Here is a 23,773-nt window from a genome sequence, read left to right on the forward strand (position 1 = left end):
CGGCCAATGGCTGAGGATAGCCAGGCTCGGGCATTGGCCGAGGATGGCCGATGGCCGAGGATAGCCGAGCTTGGCCTTTGGCCGAGGTCGAGCTCATTAGGCCGGAGGTCAGCTATGGAGCTGAGGCCGAGCTCATGAGGCCGGAGGTCGGCCATGGAGCTGGAGGCCGAGCTCATGAGGCTGGAGGTCGGCCATGGAGCTGGAGGCTGAGCTCATGCGGCCAGAGGTCGGCCATGGAGCTGGAGGGCGAGGTCATGAGGCCGGAGGTCGGCCATGGAGCTGGAGGCCGAGCTCATGAGGCCGGAGGTCGGCCATGGAGCTGGAGGCCGAGCTCATGAGGCCGGAGGTCGGCCATGGAGCTGGAGGCCGAGCTTATGAGGCCGGAGGTCGGCCATAGAGCTGGAGGCCGAGCTCATGAGGCCGGAGGTCGGCCATGGAGCCGGATGCCGAGCTCATGACGCCGGAGGTCGGCCATGCGTCGGGGGAGCCCCGGGGTGGTTGCTATCGCGGCCGCCGCTTCTATATCAGGCCGAGATGGACCGGTAACATTAGCCCCCAAGTTTCCGGTCGAGCGTAGGTCGAGTGGAAACTCAAAATCTACGCTTTCATGCGGATGCGGGATGAACGCTCTCGGGTTTGCGAGCATGCCGTAGAAGGGCTTTCAATGCATCACGGGGGACGACCTCTGGTGCATCACGAGGGACGGCCTTTGTGCGTCACAAGGAATGGCCTTTGTGCGTCGCGAGGGATGGCTTTTGTGCATCGCGAGGGACGCCTTTTGTGCGTCGCGTGGGACGGCTTTTGTGCGTCGTGAGGGACGGCCTTTGTGCGTCGCGAGGGACGGCTTTTGTGCGTCGCGTGGGACGGCTTTTTGCGTCGTGAGGGATGGCCTTTGTTCCTGGTCGATCGTGCATGGCTTATTTTCTCGACCTACCAATGAAGGCGCAATCGATTTGCACGGCTTTACTATGCGTGGCTTATTTTCTCGACCTACCAATGAAGGCGTGATCGATTTGTACGACTTTATTGTGCGTGGCTTATTTTTTCGACCTACCAATGAAGGCGTGATCGATTTGCACAACTTTATTGTGCGTGGCTTATTTTCTCGACCTACCAATGAAGGCGTGATCGATTTGCACGACTTTATTGTGCGTGGCTTATTTTCTCGACCTACCAATGAAGGCGTGATCGATTTGGACGACTTTATTGTGCGTGGCTTATTTTCTCGACCTACCAATGAAGGCGTGATCGATTTGCACGACTTTATTGTGCGTGGCTTATTTTCTCCACCTACCAATGAAGGCATGATCGATTTGCACGACTTTATTGTGCGTGGCTTATTTTCTCGACCTACCAATGAAGGCGTGATCGATTTGCACGACTTTATTGTGCGTGGCTTATTTTCTCGACCTACCAATGAAGGCGTGATCGATTTGCACGGCTTGGGCCTCTGGGGGACTCGGTGTCACGTTTGTGTGACCGGGTTTTCCGTGGACGCTGGCTAGACAAGGTACGTCCGGTGGACGCAAGCCTTTGAAACCCATTTGTAACTCGCTGCCTTTCGGCTCACGAGTTGGGCGGCGAACACGGTGCCACATTTGTGTGGCCGTTCCACCTCACGAGCGTGGCACCCTTGGGTGCGCGTGTCGTGTGATAGGCAGGGTTAGGTGTAGACTTGATCCCCCGGTGAGTGTGGCACCTTAGTGCACTGGTCGCATTTTCGGGTTGAGTCTTGTGCCCTTGTGAATGCGACGCCATGGTGCGTGCGCCACGCCTGGGGACTCAACTTGAGGAATAGACTCGACTCGAGTAATTACACGTAAGGTCGGTTCGAGGGCCAGTAAGGTGTAGGGCTGGCATGGAGACTTATTAGTCGGCTCGTGGACTCGGTACTCGACTCGAGGATTGGACTCAACTCGAGGCGACATGTAGAGTTGGTGTTGTCGCACGAAAATGAACAACTATTTAAAACCTCGGGCGGTTCGATCCAAGGCCTGACCAAGTGATTGCACCCGGTCCAAGAGTGTGAACTCGATAGTCTCGAGCTAGGGTTTTCTCCTATCAACCCGCCTCTCGGGAGAGGCAGGGGGTGAGGAGGAGGAGTGACCGTGCCTTGGTTGTCGGCTGCCTACGTACCCGTGCGTGGGATCAGGTCAGAACGTAGTTCAAGCGTGAAAGACGCAGTATGAGGCGCGGAGCCTTGGTGGAGAGGCATGCTCAACGAAGGAGACGGGGCGCGAGGAGTCCTCGGCAGCGTCTCAGAACTTCGGAGATCGCGTACGCGTCTAGCTTGTTAGACGCGCGAGGGGAACTCTAGTCGAGAAACCTAGGGGCGTGCTTGAGCACCGGAGAACGTTCGGTCAGAGGGAGCGACGCTCAGGATGTCCCCTCTGAGAACGGGGGAGAGAGAAGAGAATCTGCTTCAGGCCAAATATGGTATCCAGAGAAGAGTAAGAAATCGAGCGTGTCGATAGGAGATGAAGATAATTTATTGGATGGCTTTCCCCTCAGTGGGAAGGGGTTTATATAGGTGTTTGGGGGCCTTAGAGGGCTTCTTTTTCGTCCATGTGGGACTAGGAATGCGCGTGCCATCAACTGGAGGCGCACGGAGTGCGCGGCGCATAACGCGCGGCGCGCGGCGCAGGGGGCGCGGCGCGCGATGCGCGGCGAAGAACGCGCGGTGCAGGATGCGTGGCGCATGGAGCGCGCGGCGCGGGCGCGTCTTGGCGCGGCGCGCGCCTGCATATCGCGGCGCGCTGCTTGATGCACGGCTGGCTGGCGCAGCGTGCTGTGCGCGCAGTGAATGGCTCGTCTTGCCGCACTCTTGCGGGCCTTTAGGGGTCTTCGAATACCATTCTTCCCACGTGAAATATGAAGGTTTCCACTTGACGAGAGTGACTCGACTCATGGAGCAAGGCTCGACTCGACGAGAGTGACTAGTGGCTTGACTCGAGGAGCGACTCGAGAACGACTCGAGGCTCGACTCGAGGAACAATTCAAGGCTCGACTCGAGGAGCGAAGCTCGACTCGAGGAGACGGACTCAAGGCTCCACTCGAGGAGCGAAGCTGGACTCGAGGAGACTGACTCAAGGGTCGACTCGAGGAGAGAAGCTCGACTCAAGGAGACTGACTCATGGCTCGACTCGAGGAGACTGACTCAAGGCCCAACTTGAGGAGCGAAGCTCGACTCGAGGAGACTGTATGAAGTCTCAACTCGAGGAGCGAGGCTCAACTCAGGGAGCCCACTCAAGTCTCAACTTGAGGGGCTAGGCTTGACTCAAGGAGTCAAGAGTTTGGGCGGGGGCTTGAAGACTTGCCGCTCTTCAGGACCTCCGGCCTGACCATCGGCCCTTTAAGCGACGTGCCTTCTTGGCGTCTCGGGTTTTCCGAAAACGACCGACAACATTAGCCCCCCAAGTTCGTCGCTCGGGAGGTGTCCCAACGATGAAGTTTTTGTTCTTCTAGTTGGGTGTTTGAGGAAAATATTTCCCGTGTCTTGTGACCCAGAGGAAAAATCTTTTCCTCTTCTTCTTTCTTCTTTCTTTTTTTTTTTTTGGGGGGGGCCGCGTGGCGCGCGCCTTGGACGGCGCGGCGCGCGGTTTCTGCAGGGCGACCCGCGCGGCGCGCGTGCTTGGCGCGCGGCGCGCCCCGTGCGCGGGGCTGGTTCGCCTTGCGCGGGAGAACTCCGACTTTTTGGAGTTTTTTTTTTCCGATTTTGCTCCTTGTGGGAGTAGGATTTCGACTCCTACCCCCTTGAAGCCTATAAATAGGCGTCCCCCCTTCTCTTTATTCCTCACTTTATTTTTTTCTCTCTTTTCTACGCTTGTTTTCTCTTTTACGCTTGCATTAAGGGTGTCCCTCCCCTTTTCTTAACTGAGAGTCCCGAGATTGATTTCTCTCTCTTATTTCAGGGTTCTTAACACGCAGAAGATGATCTCTTCGCGGGATTAAGGGAAGTTCCTCTGCACGTGGAAGAGAATCCAAGCGGAGTAGAGCAGTGGCTGGAGGAAGGCGAGCTGGGTGCGACCGTTCCTGCTGCTCAGCCTCACGAAGAGTGCGCGCCAACTGGGCGCGATACAGGTGGGGAGTTTGATCATCCCGCGTCCGGGGAACCTGCCCCTCGCCTCGTGATCAACTTCATCGGCGAGGGGGTTCGTGACACAGCCCGCCTCGACGTGCCGCAATCCGACTTGGACTCTCAAGGCGTGCCGGGAGATGTTACGGACGCGGATGCGGTGACTCCGCTAGAGTCGGTTCTCGACGAGATAGACTGCGTGGACGACTTTGGTCCCGAGTCTGAAGATCTCGGAGGTGAGTCAGAGACATGTCCGGGGGCCGAAGGCCTCGCATCGGAGCGTCCCAAGGTACCGTCGGCGGCTGCCGCGGTTGTGTCGGAGGGCTGGTGCCCTTCCGTGGAGCCAGGGGGTTCTCAGCCCGAGACCCCTGACGCAGAGGCGTTAGTATCGGCGAGGTCGCTTGCTAGGACGGAGTGGTATCCCGAGGAGGGCTTTGCTGCTCCCGAGGACTTCGATTGTTCGGGGGTTGATGCTTCGAGCTCGCTCACCTACCGGATATTCGTCGGTCTCCGGGAGGCATTCGCCATTCCGTCGTCCGTGGCGCTTCTCCGTCCCTTACAGGGCGACCGTCCTTTCCGGCCTCGTCGTGGATTTGCCGCAGTTTCAATTGCAAGTCTCAACTGCGGGTCAGCGATGTAGGCGTCTTAGGTTGCGCCATGTAGGCATCTTAGGTTGCACCATGTAGGCGTCTTACGGGTTGCGCCTTTACGCGTCTTACGTGCGCCATGTAGGCGTCTTAATTTGCGCCATGTAGGCGTCTTACGGGTTGCGCCTTTATGCGTCTTACTTGCGCCATGTAGGCGTCTTAAGTGCGCCATGTAGGCGTCTTAGGTTGCGCTGTTGTCGCAGTTTTTCGGACAACGATTTAGGAGTCGCAGACGGTCTCGTCTCGACTCGAGCGTGTCGGACTTGGTATCCCAAGTCGTCCCTTAGCTGTTTGTGATATCTGTCTCGTCCAGACACCTGAAAAGCAAGTAGAAAAGGTGTGAACTACAAAGGGGAAACAGAGGGCTGCCTCTGTTTACCTCTCCGACGCTCAACATTAGTAGGATTGAGGTGGTTTGTAGAGGGTTTAGTGTTTAGGGGTCGAGACTTGAGAGAAATGAGCGAGGTACGAGTTCGACAGTGTTTCAGTACTCAAATTCGGATTACCTGGGTCAAGCGAGAGACCCTCATATTTATAGGCGGCCAAGGGGTGTTTGGGGAACCCCTTGGCCGAGCGCCGGCCTTGGAGAGCCGGCCTTGGAGCGCCGGCCTTGGGGAGTCGGCCTTGGCGAGCGCCGGCCTTGGAGAGCCGGCCTTGGAGCGCCGGCCTTGGAGAGCCGGCCTTGGCGAGCGCCGGCTTTGGAGAGCGGGCCTTGGAGCACCGGCCTTGGAGAGCCGGCCTTGGAGAGCCGGCCTTGGAGCGCCGGCCTTGGAGAGCCGGCCTTGGAGAGCCGGCCTTGGAGCGGCGGCCTTGGAGAGCCGGCCCTGGAGAGCCGGCCTTGGAGCGCCGGCCTTGGAGAGCCGGCCTTGGAGAGCCGGCCTTGGAGCGCCGGCCTTGGAGAGCCGGCCTTGGAGCGCCGGCCTTGGGTGAGAGCCGTCCTCGGATGAGCGTCGGCCTCAGGACGACCGCTAGCGTGGCCGTCGTCGATCTACCGGATCCAGACGGACCGGTAACATTCGCCCCCCGAGTTTATCATCGATTGTAAATTGCGTGGTAAACTCAAAGTCCAACGTTGGCCCATCGGAGAAGCCCGCCGCCAAGAGGTATGCTCCGACGTCCTTTACTATTATTTTTATTATTATTTTTTGTCAATCATGCTTCCCTCGCTATTCGCGCCCATGGACCCCATTGACCACCTATCGGGGTGTGGGACCATTGATGACGGCTTACACGATTTGTTTGGGGAGAACCACGTGGATTTGGATGCTTTATTTGTGATTATTGTGCTTATTTCGATCGCATGTACGTTGTTTGTTTCCACAGATGCTCGCGCGCCAAGAACGGAGCGACCGTATTCTCCGGGACTTGCTGCGTCGCATGCAGATCATGGAGAAAGACAAGGAGAACACGGCGGTCGCCCATGCCGCCACTTTGGCGGGGGTCCGCACCGTCCAAGAGTTTCAAGCGCTTGAGGAGGAACTGAAGCGAGCTCGTGAGAAGGCGGTGGCCGAGAAGGCGTCTCGGGAGAAGGCTGAGCAGGCGGTCGATACTTTCTTAGGGGAGACAAAGAAACTCCAGGCAGCACTCTCGAGCCGAGACGAGGAGCTGAACATCGTCCATGCCCGACTGTCGGCGAGCGAGATCGCCCGGGTCAAGACCGAGAGGGTCAGGCTTGGCGTCGTCCAACACGACGGGAACGAGGTCGTCCGGTGTCTCCACCTTTCGACGCTCGACATCATCCCTTTGGTCTAGCTCTCCGAAGGTGCCTCCCTCCTCTATCTTGCAGGGGAAATTGTCCCCGAGCTAGAAGATGGTGCTCACCATCATTCCTTTCCCTTTTCCGTCCACGCCCTGGATGTAGCACATCCTCGCCATTGACTGGTCTCCCAGCATCACGGCGATTCCCTTCTCGGTCGGGAACTTCATCATCAGGTGCTACGTGGACGTTATGGCCTTCAACCGATTGAGAGTCGGGCGGCCGACGATAATGTTGTAGGCCGAGGGCTGGTCCACCACTAGGAAAGACACAATCTGGGTAACCTCGAGCCCCCCGGTGTACCGAAGGTAACCGGGAGGTCGATAGTTCCCTCCGTCATGACCCTCTCCCCGGAGAAGCCGAAGAGCAGGGTCGAGATCGGGGTCGGTCTCATCCCGGATAGCTTCATCCTGTCCAACGCCGATTTAAAGATTATGTCTGCAGAGCTCCCATTGTCGATCAGGATTCTCTGGACGAGGTTGTTGGCGACCGGGGCGGAGACGACTATCGCGTCGTTGTGTGGATGGAGCACTCGCGCCGCTTCTTGTCCGGTGAAGAACATGGATTCGAAGGGGGCCGGAGGAGGGGCCTCGTACGTATGGTTGATGTAGTGCGCTATTTTCCCTTGGGAAACTTCGCGCACGTACTTCTTCCTTCGCGTGGTCGAGTCTCCGAACTCCGAGCCGCCCAAGATTGCACCCACGACGTGAAGTTGCGAGCTCTCCGGCTCTTCGTTTGCGCGCGGTCCGTGATGGTCACCGTCGCCGGACCTTTCTTTCCTTGCCGCGGGCGGCCTCCGTGCGCCGCGGCCGTCCCGATAGTTCTAAGGACGTATTCTTTTAGTTTCACATCTTGAATCAGGACCTCAATCAGACGCTTGAGTTGATAGCATTCGGATGTCAGGTGCCCGTGATCCTGATGGTAGTCACAGTACTTGCTTTGATCCCTCTTGGCGGGATCCTTCGTGAGAGGGGTTGGACTCCCCAGCTTGTCACGGTGCAGAGCCAGGATCCGCTCCGGCGAAGTGTTCAGAGGAGTAAATGTCGAGAACTTTTGGAAGCTATCGACATGTTGCGGCCTCGGCCCGGGGAGGGAGCGGCCGTTAGGGGCCTGGCCTCCCTTATTCCTCCTCTTTCGAGGGTCGGGACGATCTTCGTCTCGATCGTCGCGGCGGCGACTCCCCTGTCCTCCTGACTTTCGGCCATCTCGGCCATCGAGATAGTCCTCGACTCCCATATACGTGCGGGCTCTCGCCATTAGCTCCGCCATATCTCGTGGGACTTGGCCAACAATAGACTTGAGGAATTCGCTCGTGTGGACTCCCTCAGTGATCGCCGTGATGGCGTCCCTGTCGTCGAACCCTTCGACCTTGTGAGACTCCTCAGTGAAGCGAGCGAGGTATTGCCTCAACGTCTCGTCCCTCCCTTGCCGGATAGAGAGGAGGTGGGTCTTTGATTTCTTTTGCGCCACGAGGGTGGCAAATCGGGCAAGGAACGCCTCTCGTAAGGCCCGGAAAGACGAGATGCTCCCCGGCCTCAAACTTCAGAACCACTCAAATCCCGACCCTGTGAGGGTTAGGCTGAAGGCTTGGCAGAGGGTAGCGTCCGTCTGTCCTTGCATCGTCATCCACGTCTCATAGTGTTGGACGTGGAAGTGGGGGTCTCTACGTCCATCGTAGGGGGGAATGGACGGTAACTTGAAGTTTCCCACGCATGGTTGCGCGAGGACTTGTGCGGCGAAGGGAGAGTATGATTCCTCGATCCCTCCGTACGGCCTTTGCCTCCCTGACTCCCTCATTTCGATGATTTGGTTTTGGAGGCTCTGAATCAATGTGACCATGTCAAGCCCGTTAGAGGAGCCGACCGTCGGGGCCACGGGAGTCACCGGTTGGCGTTCGTTGGACGCTTGGTCCACGATATTGGCCTGAGGCCGGCCGAGAGTTGCGGCGGGGAGCGCGTCCCTTCGAGAGTTTAGCCTTTGGCAGAGATCCTCCCCTCGGGAGTTTCTTTGCGCCGTCAAGCGCTCTCTAAGGTCCACGCTTGGCGCGGGGCGAGGCGAGGCCGCCCTTGGTCGAACCGTCCGGCGAGTGCTTCGGCTATCGGCCCCATCATCTACCAGAGTCGCTCTCTCCTCGGCGAGGGGCCGTGTCCGGCCGCCTCTTGAAACCGAGGGGGCGAGTCCCCGGGAATGTGACCGCACCTCCTGTCGCGCCAGGTGTGACGGCCCGGCCAAAGCGTCGTTAGACCTCTCGGGCCGCGAAGGGGCAAGGCTAGGCGTTGCCTCATTGGTCTTCGACTCCCCACATATTCGGGGTCGGAGTCGTCTTGGGCGGACCTATCCTCAATGTCATAGCCGAAGAGATTGGCTATGAGCGTACCGTCGACGCCGGGACGGTCAAGGAGCTCCGCAAGCCGCCGGGCCGTGTCCTCTCGGAGCTCGGCCTCGGGGTCATTCATCGGGTCTTGGGGCTGGCTCTTGCTATCGCGAGGTTGCCCTTCAAGACGATGTGCGAGGCGTCGAAGACCATACCTCGAGCTCGTCGCTCGGGTACCCGCGGAGGTGGTGGGAATGTGACTCATCTCTCGAGAGTCGTGAGAACAAAGGGAGAAGACTGGTAGAGGGAATGCGTCGTCAAGGTTGAGAGATCCCCTCCTTCTAGCGCCAAAATGTTGTCGCAGTTTTTCGGACAACGATTTAGGAGTCGCAGACGGTCAGACCCAACGCCGAACCAAGTGGTCTCGTCTCAACTCGAGCGTGTCGGACTTGGTATCCCAAGTCGTCCCTTAGCTGTCTGTGATATCTGTCTCGTCCAGGCACCTGAAAAGCAAGTAGAAAAGGTGTGAACTACAAAGGGGAAACAGAGGGGTTGCCTCTGTTTACCTCTCCGACGCTCAACATAAGTAGGATTGAGGTGGTTTGTAGAGGGTTTAGTGTTTAGGGGTCGAGACTTGAGAGAAATGAGCGAGGTACGAGTTCGACAGCGTTTCAGTACTCAAATTCGGATTACCTAGGTCAAGGGAGAGACCCTCATATTTATAGGCGGCCAAGGGGTGTTTGGGGAACCCCTTGGCCGAGCGTCGGCCTTGGAGAGCCGGCCTTGGAGCGCCAGCCTTGGGGAGCCGGCCTTGGCGAGCGCCGGCCTTGGAGAGCCGGCCTTGGAGCGCCGGCCTTAGAGAGCCGGCCTTGGCGAGCGCCGGCCTTGGAGAGCCGGCCTTGGAGCGTCGGCCTTGGAGAGCCGGCCTTGGAGAGCCGGCCTTGGAGCGCCGGCCTTGGAGAGCCGGCCCTGGAGAGCCGGCCTTGGAGCGCCGGCCTTAGAGAGCCGGCCTTGGAGCACCGGCCTTGGCTGAGAGCCGTCCTCGGATGAGCGTCAGCCTCAGGACGGCCGCCAGCGTGGCCGTCGTCGATCTACCGGACCGAGACGGATCGGTAACATGCGCCATGTAGGCGTCTTACGGGTTGCGCCTTTACGCGTCTTACGTGCGCCATGTAGGCGTCTTAAGTGTGCCATGTAGGCGTCTTAGGTTGCGCCATGTAGGCGTCTTACGGGGTGCGCCTTTACGAGTCTTGCGTGCGCCATGTAGGCGTCTTAAGTGCGCCATGTAGGCGTCTTAGGTTGCGCCATGTAGGCGTCTTACGAGTTGAGCCTTTACGCGTCTTACGTGCGCCATGTAGGCGTCTTAAGTGCGCCATGTAGGCGTCTTAGGTTGCGCCATGTAGGCGTCTTACGAGTTGCGCCTTTACGCGTCTTACGTGCGCCATGTAGGCGTCTGAAGTGCGCCATGTAGGCGTCTTAGGTTGCACCATGTAGGCGTCTTACGGGTTGCGCCTTTACGCGTCTTACGTGCGCCATGTAGGCGTCTTAAGTGCGCCATGTAGGCGTCTTAGGTTGCGCCATGTAGGCGTCTTACGGGTTGCGCCTTTACGCGTCTTACGTGCGCCATCTAGGCGTCTTAAGTGCGCCATGTAGGCGTCTTAGGTTGCGCCAGGTAGGCGTCTTACGGGTAGCGCCTTTACGCGTCTTACGTGCGCCATGTAGGCGTCTTAAGTGCGCCATGTAGGCGTCTTAGGTTGGGCCATGTAGGCATCTTACGTGCGCCATGTAGGCGTCTTAAGTGCGCCATGTAGGCGTTTTAGGTTGCACCATGTAGGCGTCTTACGTGCGCCATGTAGGCGTCTTAAGTGCGCCATGTAGGCATCTTGCGTGCGCCATGTAGGCGTCTTAAGATTTTTTGGTGGAGCGTGTTCTTTTGGGAGTTTCCTTACCATAGCTAGCCCCCCCAAGTTTTTGGGTTATAAGTTAATTGTTGATAACTAGAAAACTTGCATATAACGGAATTTGAAACGGAAAACTCAAGTTTTATTACTTTTGCGAAAAACTTGCGAGAAAATTAAAATCCTAAAACATTGGCTCGTAGGCCTAATTGAAAATGGGAAATAAAAGCGATAAAAATGCGGGGTACGCTAGCTACTTGTAGTACTGCCTGAAGCGCTCCGCGTTCCACGGGTGGCGAATCGGAGTTCCGTCCGTGTGCTCGATGTAGTATGTCCCGTCGTGAATGACTTTGCGGACTCTGTAGGGCCTTCCCAGTTCGGGCCTAGGACGCCGGCGCCTTGGACTTGTGTCTTCTGGAACACTCGTCTGAGGATGAAGCTTTCGACGGCAAAGTTTCACCTTTTGATCTTGGAGTTGTAGTATCTTTCGACCTTGCGCTTCTGTGCGGCGAGGCGTCTGAATGCTTCCGCTCTCTTTTCATCGATCAGGTCCAACTCAAGGCGCATGGCCTCGTCGTTGTCCGCTTCGTCGAATGTATCGATTCGGAACGTGGGTATCTCGGTTTCAATTGGAACCACGGCCTCGTCCCCATATGCAAGGGAGAATGGCGTCTCGCTGGTGGCGTTTCGCGCGGTTGTCCTATATGCCCATAGGACAAATGGCAATTCCTCGGCCCAGGCGCCCTTCTTGTCTTCGAGCTTCTTTTTCAAGTTGCTTTTGATAGTCTTGTTGACTACCTCGACTTGGCCGTTGGCCTGAGGATGACACGGCGAGGAGAAGGTCTTGCTGATCTTCAATTGATCGCACATATCTCTTACTCGCGCGTTGTCAAATTGCGCTCCGTTGTCAGTCACAATCGAGGCGGGGATACCGTGCCTGCATATGATGCTTTTCCATATGAAGTTTGTCGTGTTTGCTTCAGTTATTCTGGCAAGTGGCTCGGCCTCTATCCACTTAGTGAAGTAGTCGATGGCGATAATGGCGTACTCGTATTGCCTTGGTGCTCTAGGGAGCTTACCAATGATGTCCACAACGATGCTGCTTAATAGGGTCGGGGGCTGTCGTGGAATTTCCGCGAAGCGCTGGCATTTATCGCAACGCCTTGCCCATTCGCAAGCATCTCGCTTCATGGTAGGCCAGAAATAGCCTTGCTTAAGCGCTTTGAGCGCAAGGGAAGTTCCAGCGGCGTGGTTCCCGCAGATGCCCTCATGGATTTCGCGGAGGACCTTGGTCGACTCAACGCTATCGAGGCACCGGAGCAGTGGCGTCGAGTAACCGCGCTTATAGAGTACGCCCTCACGGAGCGTGTATTTGGATGCTAAGGCCCTCAGTTTATCGGCTTCCTTGCGGTCTTCGGGGAGTTCCCCTCTTCGCAAAAACTCGACAATTGAGTCCATCCAAGTGGGCTGAGATGCCACCTCTATGGTCCCGACTTCGTCTCGGGAGACGGATGGCCGTGGGAAAAATTCAATGGGTACGGTCCCCAATCCGTCTTCGTCGATGCCAGATCCGAGGCGAGCAAGCGCGTCACCCTCCGAATTTTGTTCTCTCGAGATTTGGTGAATCTCGAACCAAGAGAAGGCATCGAGTTTGGAGTTTGTCTTAGCCAGGTACGCGACCATGTTAGGTTCCTTGGTGGTGTAATCTCCTTTAACCTGGTTTACGATCAACTGCGAGTCACAGTGTATTCGTAGGTTATGGGAGCCGAGTTTCTGTGCCAGCTCTATCCCTACAATGAGCGCTTCGTATTCAGCTTCATTGTTGGAGGCTTGGAAGCCGTAGTGAAGGGCGTATCGTAGCTTTTCCCCGTCGGGGTTAATCAAAATTATTCCGGCGCCAGCCCCCCGAGCATTAGATGCCCCATCTACGTATAGCTCCCAGATTGGACTCGTTGGGTCTACCTTCATTTTTCGAGTTAACGCGTCATCATCGTTCAAGTCAGCTTCTGCTCTTCCCATATCGGGAGTATAAGAGAATTCTGCCACGAAGTCGGCTAAGGCCTGCCCCTTTAAAGCCGTTCTTGGGTGGAACTCAATCCCGTACTCGCTCAATTCTTGGGACCAGATCGCCATGCGAGTCGATGTTCCCTTTTGAAGAGCTTTACGGATTGGATGTTCGGTTCGCACTGCGATTGGGTGAGCTTGGAAGTACGGTCGTAGCTTCTTTGCTGCCGTTACGAGAGCCAGAGAAAGTTTCTCAATCTTGGTGTAGCGCGTTTCCGCGTCGAGTAAGGCTTTGCTCACGTAGTAGATCGGCCATTGGACCTTGTTTTCTTCGCGGACAAGGACAGCACTTACAGCTCTTTCAGAGACGGCGAGATACACGTATAGCATCTCGCCCTCTCTCGGTTTAGAGAGGAATGGTGGGGACCCAAAGTAAGCCTTCATTTCTTGGAAGGCACTTTCGCATTCGTCCGTCCACTCAAAGCCGTCCGTCTTCTTCAGAGCTTTGAAGAACGGTTGACACTTGTCGGTGGCTTTAGACACGAAACGTGTCAGAGCGGCAATCCGACCGGTCAGGCTTTGTACCTCTTTGACTCGTCTTGGCGACTTCATTTCAAGGAGTGCCTTGATTTTTTTCGGGTTCGCCTCTATGCCTCGTCGGCTGACGATGTAACCGAGGAACTTCCCGGATTCAACCCCGAATACGCATTTGTTGGGGTTGAGCTTCATTTTATATCGGCGGAGGATTGTGAACATCTCCCTTAGGTCGCGTACGTGATTGGTTGCCAGTAGGCTTTTAACGAGCATGTCGTCCACGTACACTTCCATCGTCTTGCTGATTTGATCGGCGAAGATCCGATTTACCAAGCGTTGGTCCCGCGTTCTTAAGGCCGAAAGGCATGACCTTGTAACAGTAGAGACCTCGATCGGTGACAAAGGTCATCGTAATTTGATCGGGCTCGTGCATTCGAATTTGGTTGTAGCCTGAATAGGCGTCCATGAAGCTTAGAAGTTCATGGCCGGTCGTGGCGTCCACCAGTTGTTTGATGCGTGGGAGTGGGAAGCAGTCCTTAGGGCAGGCTTTGTTAATATCTTTGTAGTCTATACAAATTCGCCACTTCCCGTTGGGCTTTTTTACCATTACCACTTTGGCGACCCACTTGGGGTACTTAGCCTCTCGAATGAAATTTGCGGTGAAGAGTTTCTTGACCTCTTCATTTATGGCCAGGTATCGTTTTGGGTTGAACGTTCGTCTAGCCTGCACTTTTTCGGCGACCTTTGGGTCGTCGTTCAATCGGTGCACTATTACCTCGGGATCGATTCCGGGCATGTCCGCATGAGTCCATGCAAAAACATCCTTGAACTCCCTAAGGAAGGCAGTAAGCTGAGTTTTGATGGCGAGTCGAAGTCGGGTGCCAACTTTTACAACTTCATCAGGCTTAGATTCGTCCAGGACGATTGGCACAAGATCATCGGAGGTTTCCACCTTGAGTCTTTCGATTTCATCCCGGGGGTCAAGTTCTCCGAACTTCCTTGCATCCCTTGGGTTGCATGGGAAATCGTCTTCCAGTTGGAAGATTGTGTTGACCGCTTTTCCCGCGGATTTGCCATCAACTCCTTGCACGTAGCATATTCTGGTTTGGGATTGGTCTCCAGCCATAATGCCAATTCCCTCTTCGGTGGGGAATTTCACCAGTAGGTGGTACGTGGAAGTGATTGCCTTTAGCCGGTTCAACGTGGGTCGCCCGATTATTAAGTTATAAGGCGACTCCTGATCGACCACTACGAATGGGACCATGTGAACGGCCTCGATTCCTCCAGGGGTCCCAAAGGTGACCGGCAGGTCGATAATGCCCTCGGTCATAACCTTTTCCCTAGTGAACCCAAACAATGGTGTTTGGGTCGGAGTCGGGCGCAGCCCCCCGAGCTTCATGCGCTCTAGGGTGGTCTTGAAAATTATGTCGGCAGCGCTGCCGTTATCGATGAGAACCCTTTTCACCAAGTTATTGGCCACTTAGGCCTTGAGCACGATCGCGTCATTGTGCGGATGCACAACTCGCTTGGCCTCTTCATTGGTGAAATACATCGTCTCGTGAGGCAAGGACGGAGGTTCTTCATATGTGAAGTTGACCTGCATGGCACCGTCTTCCTCAGCCACGGCCCTAAGGAATTTCTTCCGTTGTCGGGCTGAATCTCCATCCTGTGGACCTCCCAAAATGGTGGTTACCACGTGGAGTTACGGATTGGCGTTGGCAGTAGCCGCGGTTTGGTCGGCAGAAGCAGCTGTTCCTCCTCCTTGACCAGACTGTTGTCTGTTCGCGGTGGGGCCCGCAGCGCTAATCATGCGTAACACAAACTCTTTCAGCTCACCCCGTTGGATCAAAGCCTCGATTTTCCTTTTGAGGTTGTAGCATTCCGAGGTCAAATGACCGTATTCCCGATGGAACTCACAATACCTGGATCGATCACGAGTTGCGGGATCCTTCTTCATTGGAGCCGGGGGCGTGAACTTGTCACGTGCCAGAGCTAAGATCCTTTCCGGCGCTGTGTTGAGCGGTGTGAACGACGAGTACCCTTTGAAGTTTTCCGCAAGTCGCGGTTTCTGGGGTACATGGGGTTGGTTGCTAGAAACCTGGTTCCCCTTGTTTCGTCTTTTACGAGGTTCGTTCTGCTCGCGGCTAGGTTCTTCTCGACGGCGAGAGCTTTGATTAGTGCTCTTGCGGCCGTCGAGGTAATCTTCGACTCCCATGAAGGTCTTAGCTCGAGTCATTAATTCGGCCATGGTAGAAGGGACACGGCCGACGACAGACTTGAGGAAGTCACTTGTGCGCAAGCCTTCTATGATAGCGGCAATTGCGTCACCGTCGTCAAAGCGGTCGACCTTGTTTGACTCTTCAGTGAATCGGGCGAGGTATCGTCTAAGAGACTCGCCACTCTCTTGCCTGATTGACCACAGGTACATCTTGGTCTTCTTTTGGACCATAGATGTAGCAAACCGTGCTAGGAACATGTCCTTCGGGTCTTTGAACGAGTGGATGCTTCCTGGCTTTAAGATCTTGAACCACTCAAAGCCGAGTCCCGTGAGGGTCAAACTAAAAGCTTGGAACATGGCGCCAGGAGAAACACCCTGCATCGTCATCCAGGTTTCATAGTGCTGGATGTGGTAAGCAGGATCTGCTTTCCCATCATAGGGGGAGCGAGGTTCGGGAGCTTGAAATTCCCCGTACAAACCTCAGCCAGTATCTGAGTAGTGAAAGGCGATGAATTCTCCTCAACGACCCCATAGGCACTTCCACCTATTCCGTATTCTCGGAGATCTCGTACCTCATTTCGAAGGTTGTGGATCATAGTGACCACATCGAGACCGGTCGTTAGAGTAACCCCTTGATCGGGAGGAGTCACCAGCAGCCTCTCGTTAGACCCCTGTCTTGCGCGGCGGTTCCCGTTAGTTGGGGCCGCCAGCGGGATATTGGGTCTAGAGCTTAGTCGCTCTCTCAGATCATTGCCACGCCCAATGCGTTGAGCAGTGAGGCAGTCCCTAAGGTCAGGGCTGGTCGTACGGAGGCGCAGGCTTTGTTTGCGATGGTGCGCTCTCCGCGTATCCTGACTTTCCGCAACATTCTCCCTCGGACCTAGTCGGTCGAGAGCTGAACGTCGGGAATTCCCCTCTTGAGAAGCTACCGGCGCATCGCCTGTTCGGGGTATGGGATTCGACGGACCGGCTTCAAACACGGCGGGGAGTCCCCCGTCCTTCGTGAGAAAAGTCTCGATATCCTCCGACTCACCAGTACCCTCGTAATCAGGGTCGCGGTCGCGGCTTTCCTCGTTGAGGTTTTCAGGATCCCCGTTGGGGATTATCGTGTCACGCATAGGTTGCTTTGCAGCCAGTCGGCTGTGGTACCTTGCGTTCCTCGCCTTCAGTCGGCGGATACTCTCCTCTTACTCCATGATGCGGTCGTCCCTGCTATCAGGAGATGGAGATGGTGAGCGGGTCGAGCTCTCTTCGTGGAGCGACTCTTCGTCACCATGCGCTCGGGAGCGCAAGAAGTATTTCTTGGTCCCAGTGACGTTTTCGGGGTTGTTCACGCACTCAGAACGTACGGCTGGTTGGCTACTCATCGTTTCTCAAGTTCGAGAAAGCTGAGTTCGCAGAATAGAAGAAGAAGATGAACAGAAGGGATTTCGGGCTGAATAGGTCGTGAACCCCCCTCCTTCTAGCGCCAAAATGTTGTCGCACGAAAATGAACAACTATTTAAAACCTCGGGCGGTTCGATCCAAGGCCGGACCAAGTGATCGCACCCGGGCCAAGAGTGTGAACTCGATAGTCTCGAGCTAGGGTTTTCTCCGATCAACCCGCCTCTCGGGAGAGGTAGGGGGTGAGGAGGAGGAGTGACCGTGCCTTGGTTGTCGGCTGCCTACGTACTCGTGCGTGGGATCAGGTCAGAACGTAGTTCAAGCATGAAAGACGCAGTATGAGGCGCGGAGCCTTGGTGGAGAGGCGTGCTCAGCGAAGGAGACGGATCGAGAGGAGTCCTCGGCAGCGTCTCAGAACTTCGGAGATCGCGTACGCGTCTAGTGTGTTAGACGCGAGAGGGGAACTCTAGTCGAGAACCCTAGGGGCGTGCTTGAGCACCGGAGAACGTTCGGTCAGAGGGAGCGACGTTCGGGAAGTCACCGTGAGTGCTGCGGAACCTCTGAGAATGGGGGAGAGAGAAGAGAATCTGCTTCAGGCCAAATATGGCATCCAGAGAAGAAGAGAAGAGTAAGAAATCGAGCGTGTCGATAGGAGATGAAGAGAATTTATTGGATGGCTTTCCCCTCAGTGGGAGGGGGTTTATATAGGTGTTTCGGGGCCTTAGAGGGCTTCTTTTTCGTCCATGTGGGACTAGGAATGCGCGTGCCATCAACTGGAGGCGCACGGAGTGCGGGCGCACAAAGTGCGGCACACAACGCGCGGTGCGTGCCGCGCGGCGCGCGATGCGCGGCGCAGAACGCGCGGCGCAGGACGCGCGACGCAGGATGCGCGGCGCATGGAGCGCGCAGCGCGGGCGCGTCTTGGCGCGGCGCGCGCCTGCATGGCGCAGCGCGCTGCTTGCTGCACGGATGGCTGGCGCAGCGTGCTGTGCGCGCGGTGAATGGCTCGTCTTGCCGGACTCTTGCGGGCCTTTAGGGGTCTTCGAATACCATTCTTCCCACGTGAAATATGAAGGTTTCCACTTGACGAGAGTGACTCGACTCGAGGAGCAAGGATCGACTCGACGAGAGTGACTAGTGGCTTGACTTGAGGAGCGACTCGAGAACGACTCGAGGCTCGACTCGAGGAACAACTCAAGGCTCGACTCGAGGAGACTGACTCAAGGCTCGACTCGAGGACACTGACTCAAGGCTCGACTCGAGGAGCGAATCTCGACTCGAGGAGACTGACTCAAGGCCCAACTTGAGGAGCGAAGCTCGAGTCGAGGAGACTGTATGAAGTCTCAACTCGAGGAGCGAGGCTCAACTCGGGGAGCCGACTCAAGTCTCAACTTTACACTACTACAAAAATAGGATTCTACAACGCTTAAAAACAGTTGTAGAATGATTCTACAACGCTTCTTAAGCGTTGTAGAATCCTGCGTTGTAGAAGCTTCTACAACGCTTAAAAATCCGTTGTAGAATCCAACAGCTTTCTACAACGCTTAATTATCCGTTGTAGAAACTAAGCTTCTACAACGGATTCTTAAGCGTTGTAGAAGCTTCTACAACGGGTTGAATCCATTGTGTAATTTTTAAACATTTTCAAACATCTCGCCGCGGCGACGTATAATTCGCGCCGCGGCGACATATTCTACAACGGATCTTCAATCCGTTGTAGAAGCACGTCGCCGCGGCGCGAAATATACGTCGCCGCGGCGAGTTATTTGCCGCGGCGAGGTACGTTCCACGCCGCGGCGAGAACATTCTACAACGGAAAATAATCCGTTGTAGAATCAACTCGCCGCGGCGAATAATACACTTCGCCGCGGCGAGAAATTCGCCGCGGCGAAGTCAAATCTTAGCCGCGGCGAGATTATTCTACAACGGATTATCATGCGTTGTAGGAAGGGGATGAATTTTTTTTTTAAAACTCGCCGCGGCGAAGAAAAAATCTCGCCGCGGCGAGACTAAGATTTCTAATTTTCCTGCTCTCGGTATCTTGTCTCGCCGTGGCGAATAATATTTCCCGCCGCGGCTCGAATTACTTGCCGCGGCGAGAAAAAAAGTTCGCCGCGGCGAGAATCGTTTATTTTCAATCCAGAATCTGTTTTTTACACGATACTAGCACCTGAAAATAATCTTCAATACAAAAAATATCTAATATATACATTCATCTTCAAATATCCTCATCTTCAAAACATTCAAAATCTAATATATACATCTTCAAAAAAACTAGCTAATCATCACAGTTAATAAATGTTTGTACATAACTTACCCATTCTTCCCTAACTCTCTCTAAATCCTCGTTTGTATAGGATTTCTTATTTTCTAATTTTCCTACACCTCCTACGACTATATCACGCATATAAGAAATGACAAAATACCAGCATTCCGTGTTTCCCGTTTGTCTCGGAGCGTCCCAATCCTTGATGTACGTTGATTGCCCGTTACTATGGGCGTTTTGATGCTCGAGCTTGAAATCAACAAGAACCCTATATAACACGGAGATTATAAGAGAAAAAACATCTAGAACAATTTATAATGAAAATTATTTAAGAAATCAAAATATTACCTTTTTATCAATCGAAATAAATCGATTGGGATTTTATTTCTCAACGGGTCAAAGAACATAGCGCTATTTCTCCAAAGGTCGAGGACAACGAGCATCCAATGCGCACCTTTGTTATACGGCATCAAAACTAATTCACCAAATTTGCATTCTCGTACCACGTTTCCAACGTCCTTGACTCGTTTTGACAAATAAGCCTCCTCGTCGTCATTTTCGATATACGAACTTAAGCTCGGATTTATAAAACAATAATTTCGAGTCTTCTTCGCCTTTTCTAGCCTCGAGCGTAGATAGCTATGACAAACAAATATTTAGTTGATCAAAACACTAAATATTGAATATTGATATTAAAAAACGCATATAAAGAAAACTCTTACTCCATATAAACCGTTATGCTCCCCGCGCCAATTTCCAAGTATTGCAAAAAATCGGAAATGTCTTCAAATGACACAGGAATCGGGATAGCCGCGAGACTTGGACTAATATCGACCATAATCACATCCCCTTCCGGTAACATTACTTTGTTGGCATGTTGAGCGAGCAATCGATACTTGGGATTAATCACCTTGTACGGAATCTTCTTAGCATCATCGATGCTAGCTTCACTCTCAAAACCGAGCTTTGAGAGTTGTTTGACAACCGGACCGCGACTCTCTATTCCCGAGTCCATTTCCATGAGTCTCTTTGGCCACGAGACAAACCCGCCTATAGCATCTTCAACGGTTTGAGCTTCTTCGGTGGGAATTGGCAATTTTGCTTTTTTAATCAAAACCCCCAAAACGGCCACGCGTAAATTTCCTTCCTCCAAAGGTGAGAAATGAACTACGCCTCCATTCATGTACGCTCGCCCATTTGCAACATGAATTGTGCCTCCAAACTCGGTGTCATCAATGAAAAGAAGACACTCGACGCTTTCATCCGAACTCGGTGTCACCGGCGTGGTTGGATTCAAAGAGCAACTAGCACGAACACTATTGGGTTTTTCCACAACAATAGGATCGATCTTCGGACGATCATCAACAATGATAGGATCGATCTTCGGACGATCATCAACATCGTCGTGTTCTAAGCGAATCAAGAATTTTATCAATAACTTAATACCAAAACATTTATCTTTAATAAATAGATAAAAAAAATTAAACATACCTAAAGAGACCGCTTCATTGACGTGTTCTTCAACATTTGCCATCTCTTTATCATCAACAACCTTCGCGTTGAGATTCCCTTCCACTTGCTCGACACTAGGCGACTCGACATTAATGCTACCATTTCCACCGAAGGCCTTCATCACCAAAGACTTTAACTCGCTCATTTCCCGACGCATCTTCATTACTTCTTCGTTGGGCGTTGGAGGAACAAAATACTTAAAACGCGACGTGTGTTTGGATTGACCGCAAACTCGCGACGTTCCCAAAGCTTCTTGCAAAACACTCTTTCCCGATTCCGGCAACCATGTCCCTTGCGATGCTTGTTGGGATAACGTTTTCTACACATAAAATTATATGAAAATAAAATTACAAGGTTAATTGTTATAACAAAGGTAAAGAACTTACGATTTTTTCTCCCATCAATTTGTCTTTCTCATCCTTGTAGTTATCTACGTCTTTCATTCGCGAGTCAATCCAAAGTTCCTCTTTCGTAGGCCATTCCCCCGTTTCGTCATGCTAGTAAGAAGTAATTATATAATAAATTAAAAAATAATTGCAACATTTGAAATAACTAAAAGAAAAAAATGAATCTAACCTTTTCTTGATCAAGCTTTCGATATCCATTTCGGCCCGTTCGAGATTTGTACACACTTTTTCCGATATTTGATTTCCCATGTTCCGATGTTTGTTTGAACATTTCGGTTCGCCTATACTCAACAAATGCTATCCAATCTTCTTCGGTGATACTTGTATAGTATTTCAAAATACAATCCGGTCTCTTTAAGGCGATTGGTTCGTTGATTATGTCTTTGAGTAGATCGTTGTATATCTCATGACGAAATAACCTTGCGGCTTCTCCGACTCTCATAAGGCAATCGTGTTTTTGTTCGATAGGAATCGTAAATCCTTCTTGCATTTCATTCCAAATCCGTTCTTTAATTTGGGCGTTGTCTTTACATCTCCAATCACGCATCGAAAGTGGAACGTGTTCTCTTGCTAACACGCCAAAGTAACTCGACAACTCATCACCCTCTTTACCGATTGGTTGCCCTTTATCATCAAATTGTACCGGGATTTTTTTACCAAGTGTTTTAGCCTTATTAACCCGACCCATAAGAGTGTTTCTTCGTTTTCCTTGTTCATCGGAGTTAAGCGCTAGTTGTCTTCTAATTTTTCTTTTACCACTACCGCTAGAAGTAGTAGTAGTGGACGACATTGAATCTAATAAACAAAATTCAAATCATAATTTCAATTTTCAACTCAAATGTTATCAAAATTTCAACTCAAATGTAACAAAAATCAAATATAAACTCAACTCTAATCACAATATAAACTCAAATCCAATCCGATTCTAAAAAAAAACACAATTTCAATCCCAATTCAATCTACTATCAAATATATTTCTCAAATCAAATCAATATCAAACTTCAATTCAATAAACTCAAATCCAATACAATATCTCCTAATTTCAAATCAATATCGAATTCACACTAAATAAGTTCATGTAAAAATGTTCAAAAACATTACCCGGAGTTGGACGAGCACAAGGGCGGCGAAGAGAAGGTGGTGAGGCGAGGTGAGGGCGCGCGGCGAGGGTGGGCACGAGCAAGGTGAGGGCGCGCGGCGAGGGAGGGCGGCGTGGGCGCACGGCGAGGTGAGAGAGGGCGGCGTGGGCGCGGCGCACGGCGAGGAGAGGGAGTTGAGGGTCGGAGAGAACGCGCGGGAGGGCGCGGTAGTTCAGCGAAGTGAGGGACGGAGAGAGAGAGAGGGGCCGAGAGAGAGAGCGTGGCGGAGAGAGAGAGGGACGGGCGGCAAGAGAGTGGCGGAGAGAGAGAGGGACGGGCGGAGAGAGAGAAGGACGAGAGAGATAGTAGTGGAGATGAGAAGAAATGAGAATGAGAAATGAGAGGGAAAAAAAACGCTAAGTATAGATATGAATGGGCGCGGGTAGTTAAAAAAATTTGAAAATTTCAGATTTTTTAACGCTCCTACAACGCTTATTCTAAGCGTTGTAGGATCTCGCCGTGGCGAAGTGTATTTCTCGCCGCGGCGAGATGATTCTACAACGCTTAGAATAAGCGTTGTAGGATCCTCGCCGCGGCGAAACCAAATTCTCGCTGCGGCGAGAGTTACCCAGAAACGTCTCGTCGCGGCGAAAATGTGGCATCGCCGCGGCGAGGTAACCCTAGATGTCCTCGCCGCGGCAATATACAATTTCCGCCGCGGCGAGACCTTTCTACAACGCTTAAGTAAGCGTTGTAGAAGCCTCGCCGCGGCGAAGGCTAATTCCCGCCGCGGCGAGGAATACATTCGCCGCGGCGGGAATTGTATGATGCCGCGGCGAGAGTATATGTCTGGAACATGGTGCTCTCGGTAAGTTTTTCGCCGCGGCGATGACTTGTTCCCGCCGCGGCGCAGGACTCCTGCCGCGGCGGGATTTGTACCTCGCCGCGGCGAACGCATATTTTTGCCGCGGCGAGGACATTCTACAACGCTTATGGTAAGCGTTGTAGAATGTCTCGCCGCGGCGAAGTAGAAAGTTCGCCGCGGCGAGTGACACGAGACTGGTGATATAAATTCTCATTTCTGGTCTTTTTCACTTTGAACTCTCTCATAACCTCACTCCAAAAAATATTTCTAGTACCTTTTCTACTCATTCTAGAGCGTCCTCGTTTACTAGTCTCATCTACACATTCAAATCTTGTAAGTTCTTCTTTAACTTCTTCTAATTGTTGTTCTCTTGATAGTTTACTAATTAGAATTGGTAATTTTTTGTATAATTAGGGTTTTTCTATGAATATGAGGAAGTGGATGTGGGAGAATAGATTGAATGAGATATATCGGAAAGGTGTAGATGAGTTTTGTGATTTTGCTAGAGAGAACATGGTAGATTTGAAATCTATTCGTTGTCCTTGTATTAAATGTGGAAATCATAGACATTTTTCGATTGATGTCGTTCGGACCCATTTGTTTGCATATGGAATAATGACCTCGTATCAAAGATGGTTCTACCATGGTGAGGTTTTTCGTTCTACGGCAAATGAGGATGATATTGAAGATGATATTGATGATATGTGCGGAATGATGAATGATTTGGAGGACGATTTTGTTGAGCGACCGGAATTGTTTGAGTCCATGATGAATGATGCGGAGACACCATTATATGAAGGGTGTACAAGCTATTC

The 23,773-nt window shown here is 52.9% G+C and overlaps 1 protein-coding gene across 1 annotated transcript in view; it reads right to left on the reverse strand.

The window, feature by feature from the left end:
* LOC149404029 (uncharacterized) overlaps positions 1-21,504 on the reverse strand; it is a 37,309-nt gene extending 15,805 nt beyond the window's left edge. Inside the window, exons 1-4 of the mRNA XM_089604110.1 lie at positions 21,184-21,504; positions 20,994-21,104; positions 20,587-20,926; positions 20,006-20,505 (exon numbers count right to left, since the gene is read on the reverse strand). Of these exons, the coding sequence (XP_089460236.1) occupies positions 20,006-20,505; positions 20,587-20,926; positions 20,994-21,104; positions 21,184-21,504 (1,272 nt within the window). The remainder of the gene's footprint in view (positions 1-20,005; positions 20,506-20,586; positions 20,927-20,993; positions 21,105-21,183) is intronic.
* Positions 21,505-23,773: the final 2,269 nt, after the last annotated feature.

This window comes from Urtica dioica, chromosome 2 (assembly GCF_054948205.1).
Source record: "Urtica dioica subsp. dioica isolate 48M chromosome 2, U.dioica_male_clone48M_v1_H2, whole genome shotgun sequence".
Classification (NCBI taxonomy): domain Eukaryota; kingdom Viridiplantae; phylum Streptophyta; class Magnoliopsida; order Rosales; family Urticaceae; genus Urtica; species Urtica dioica.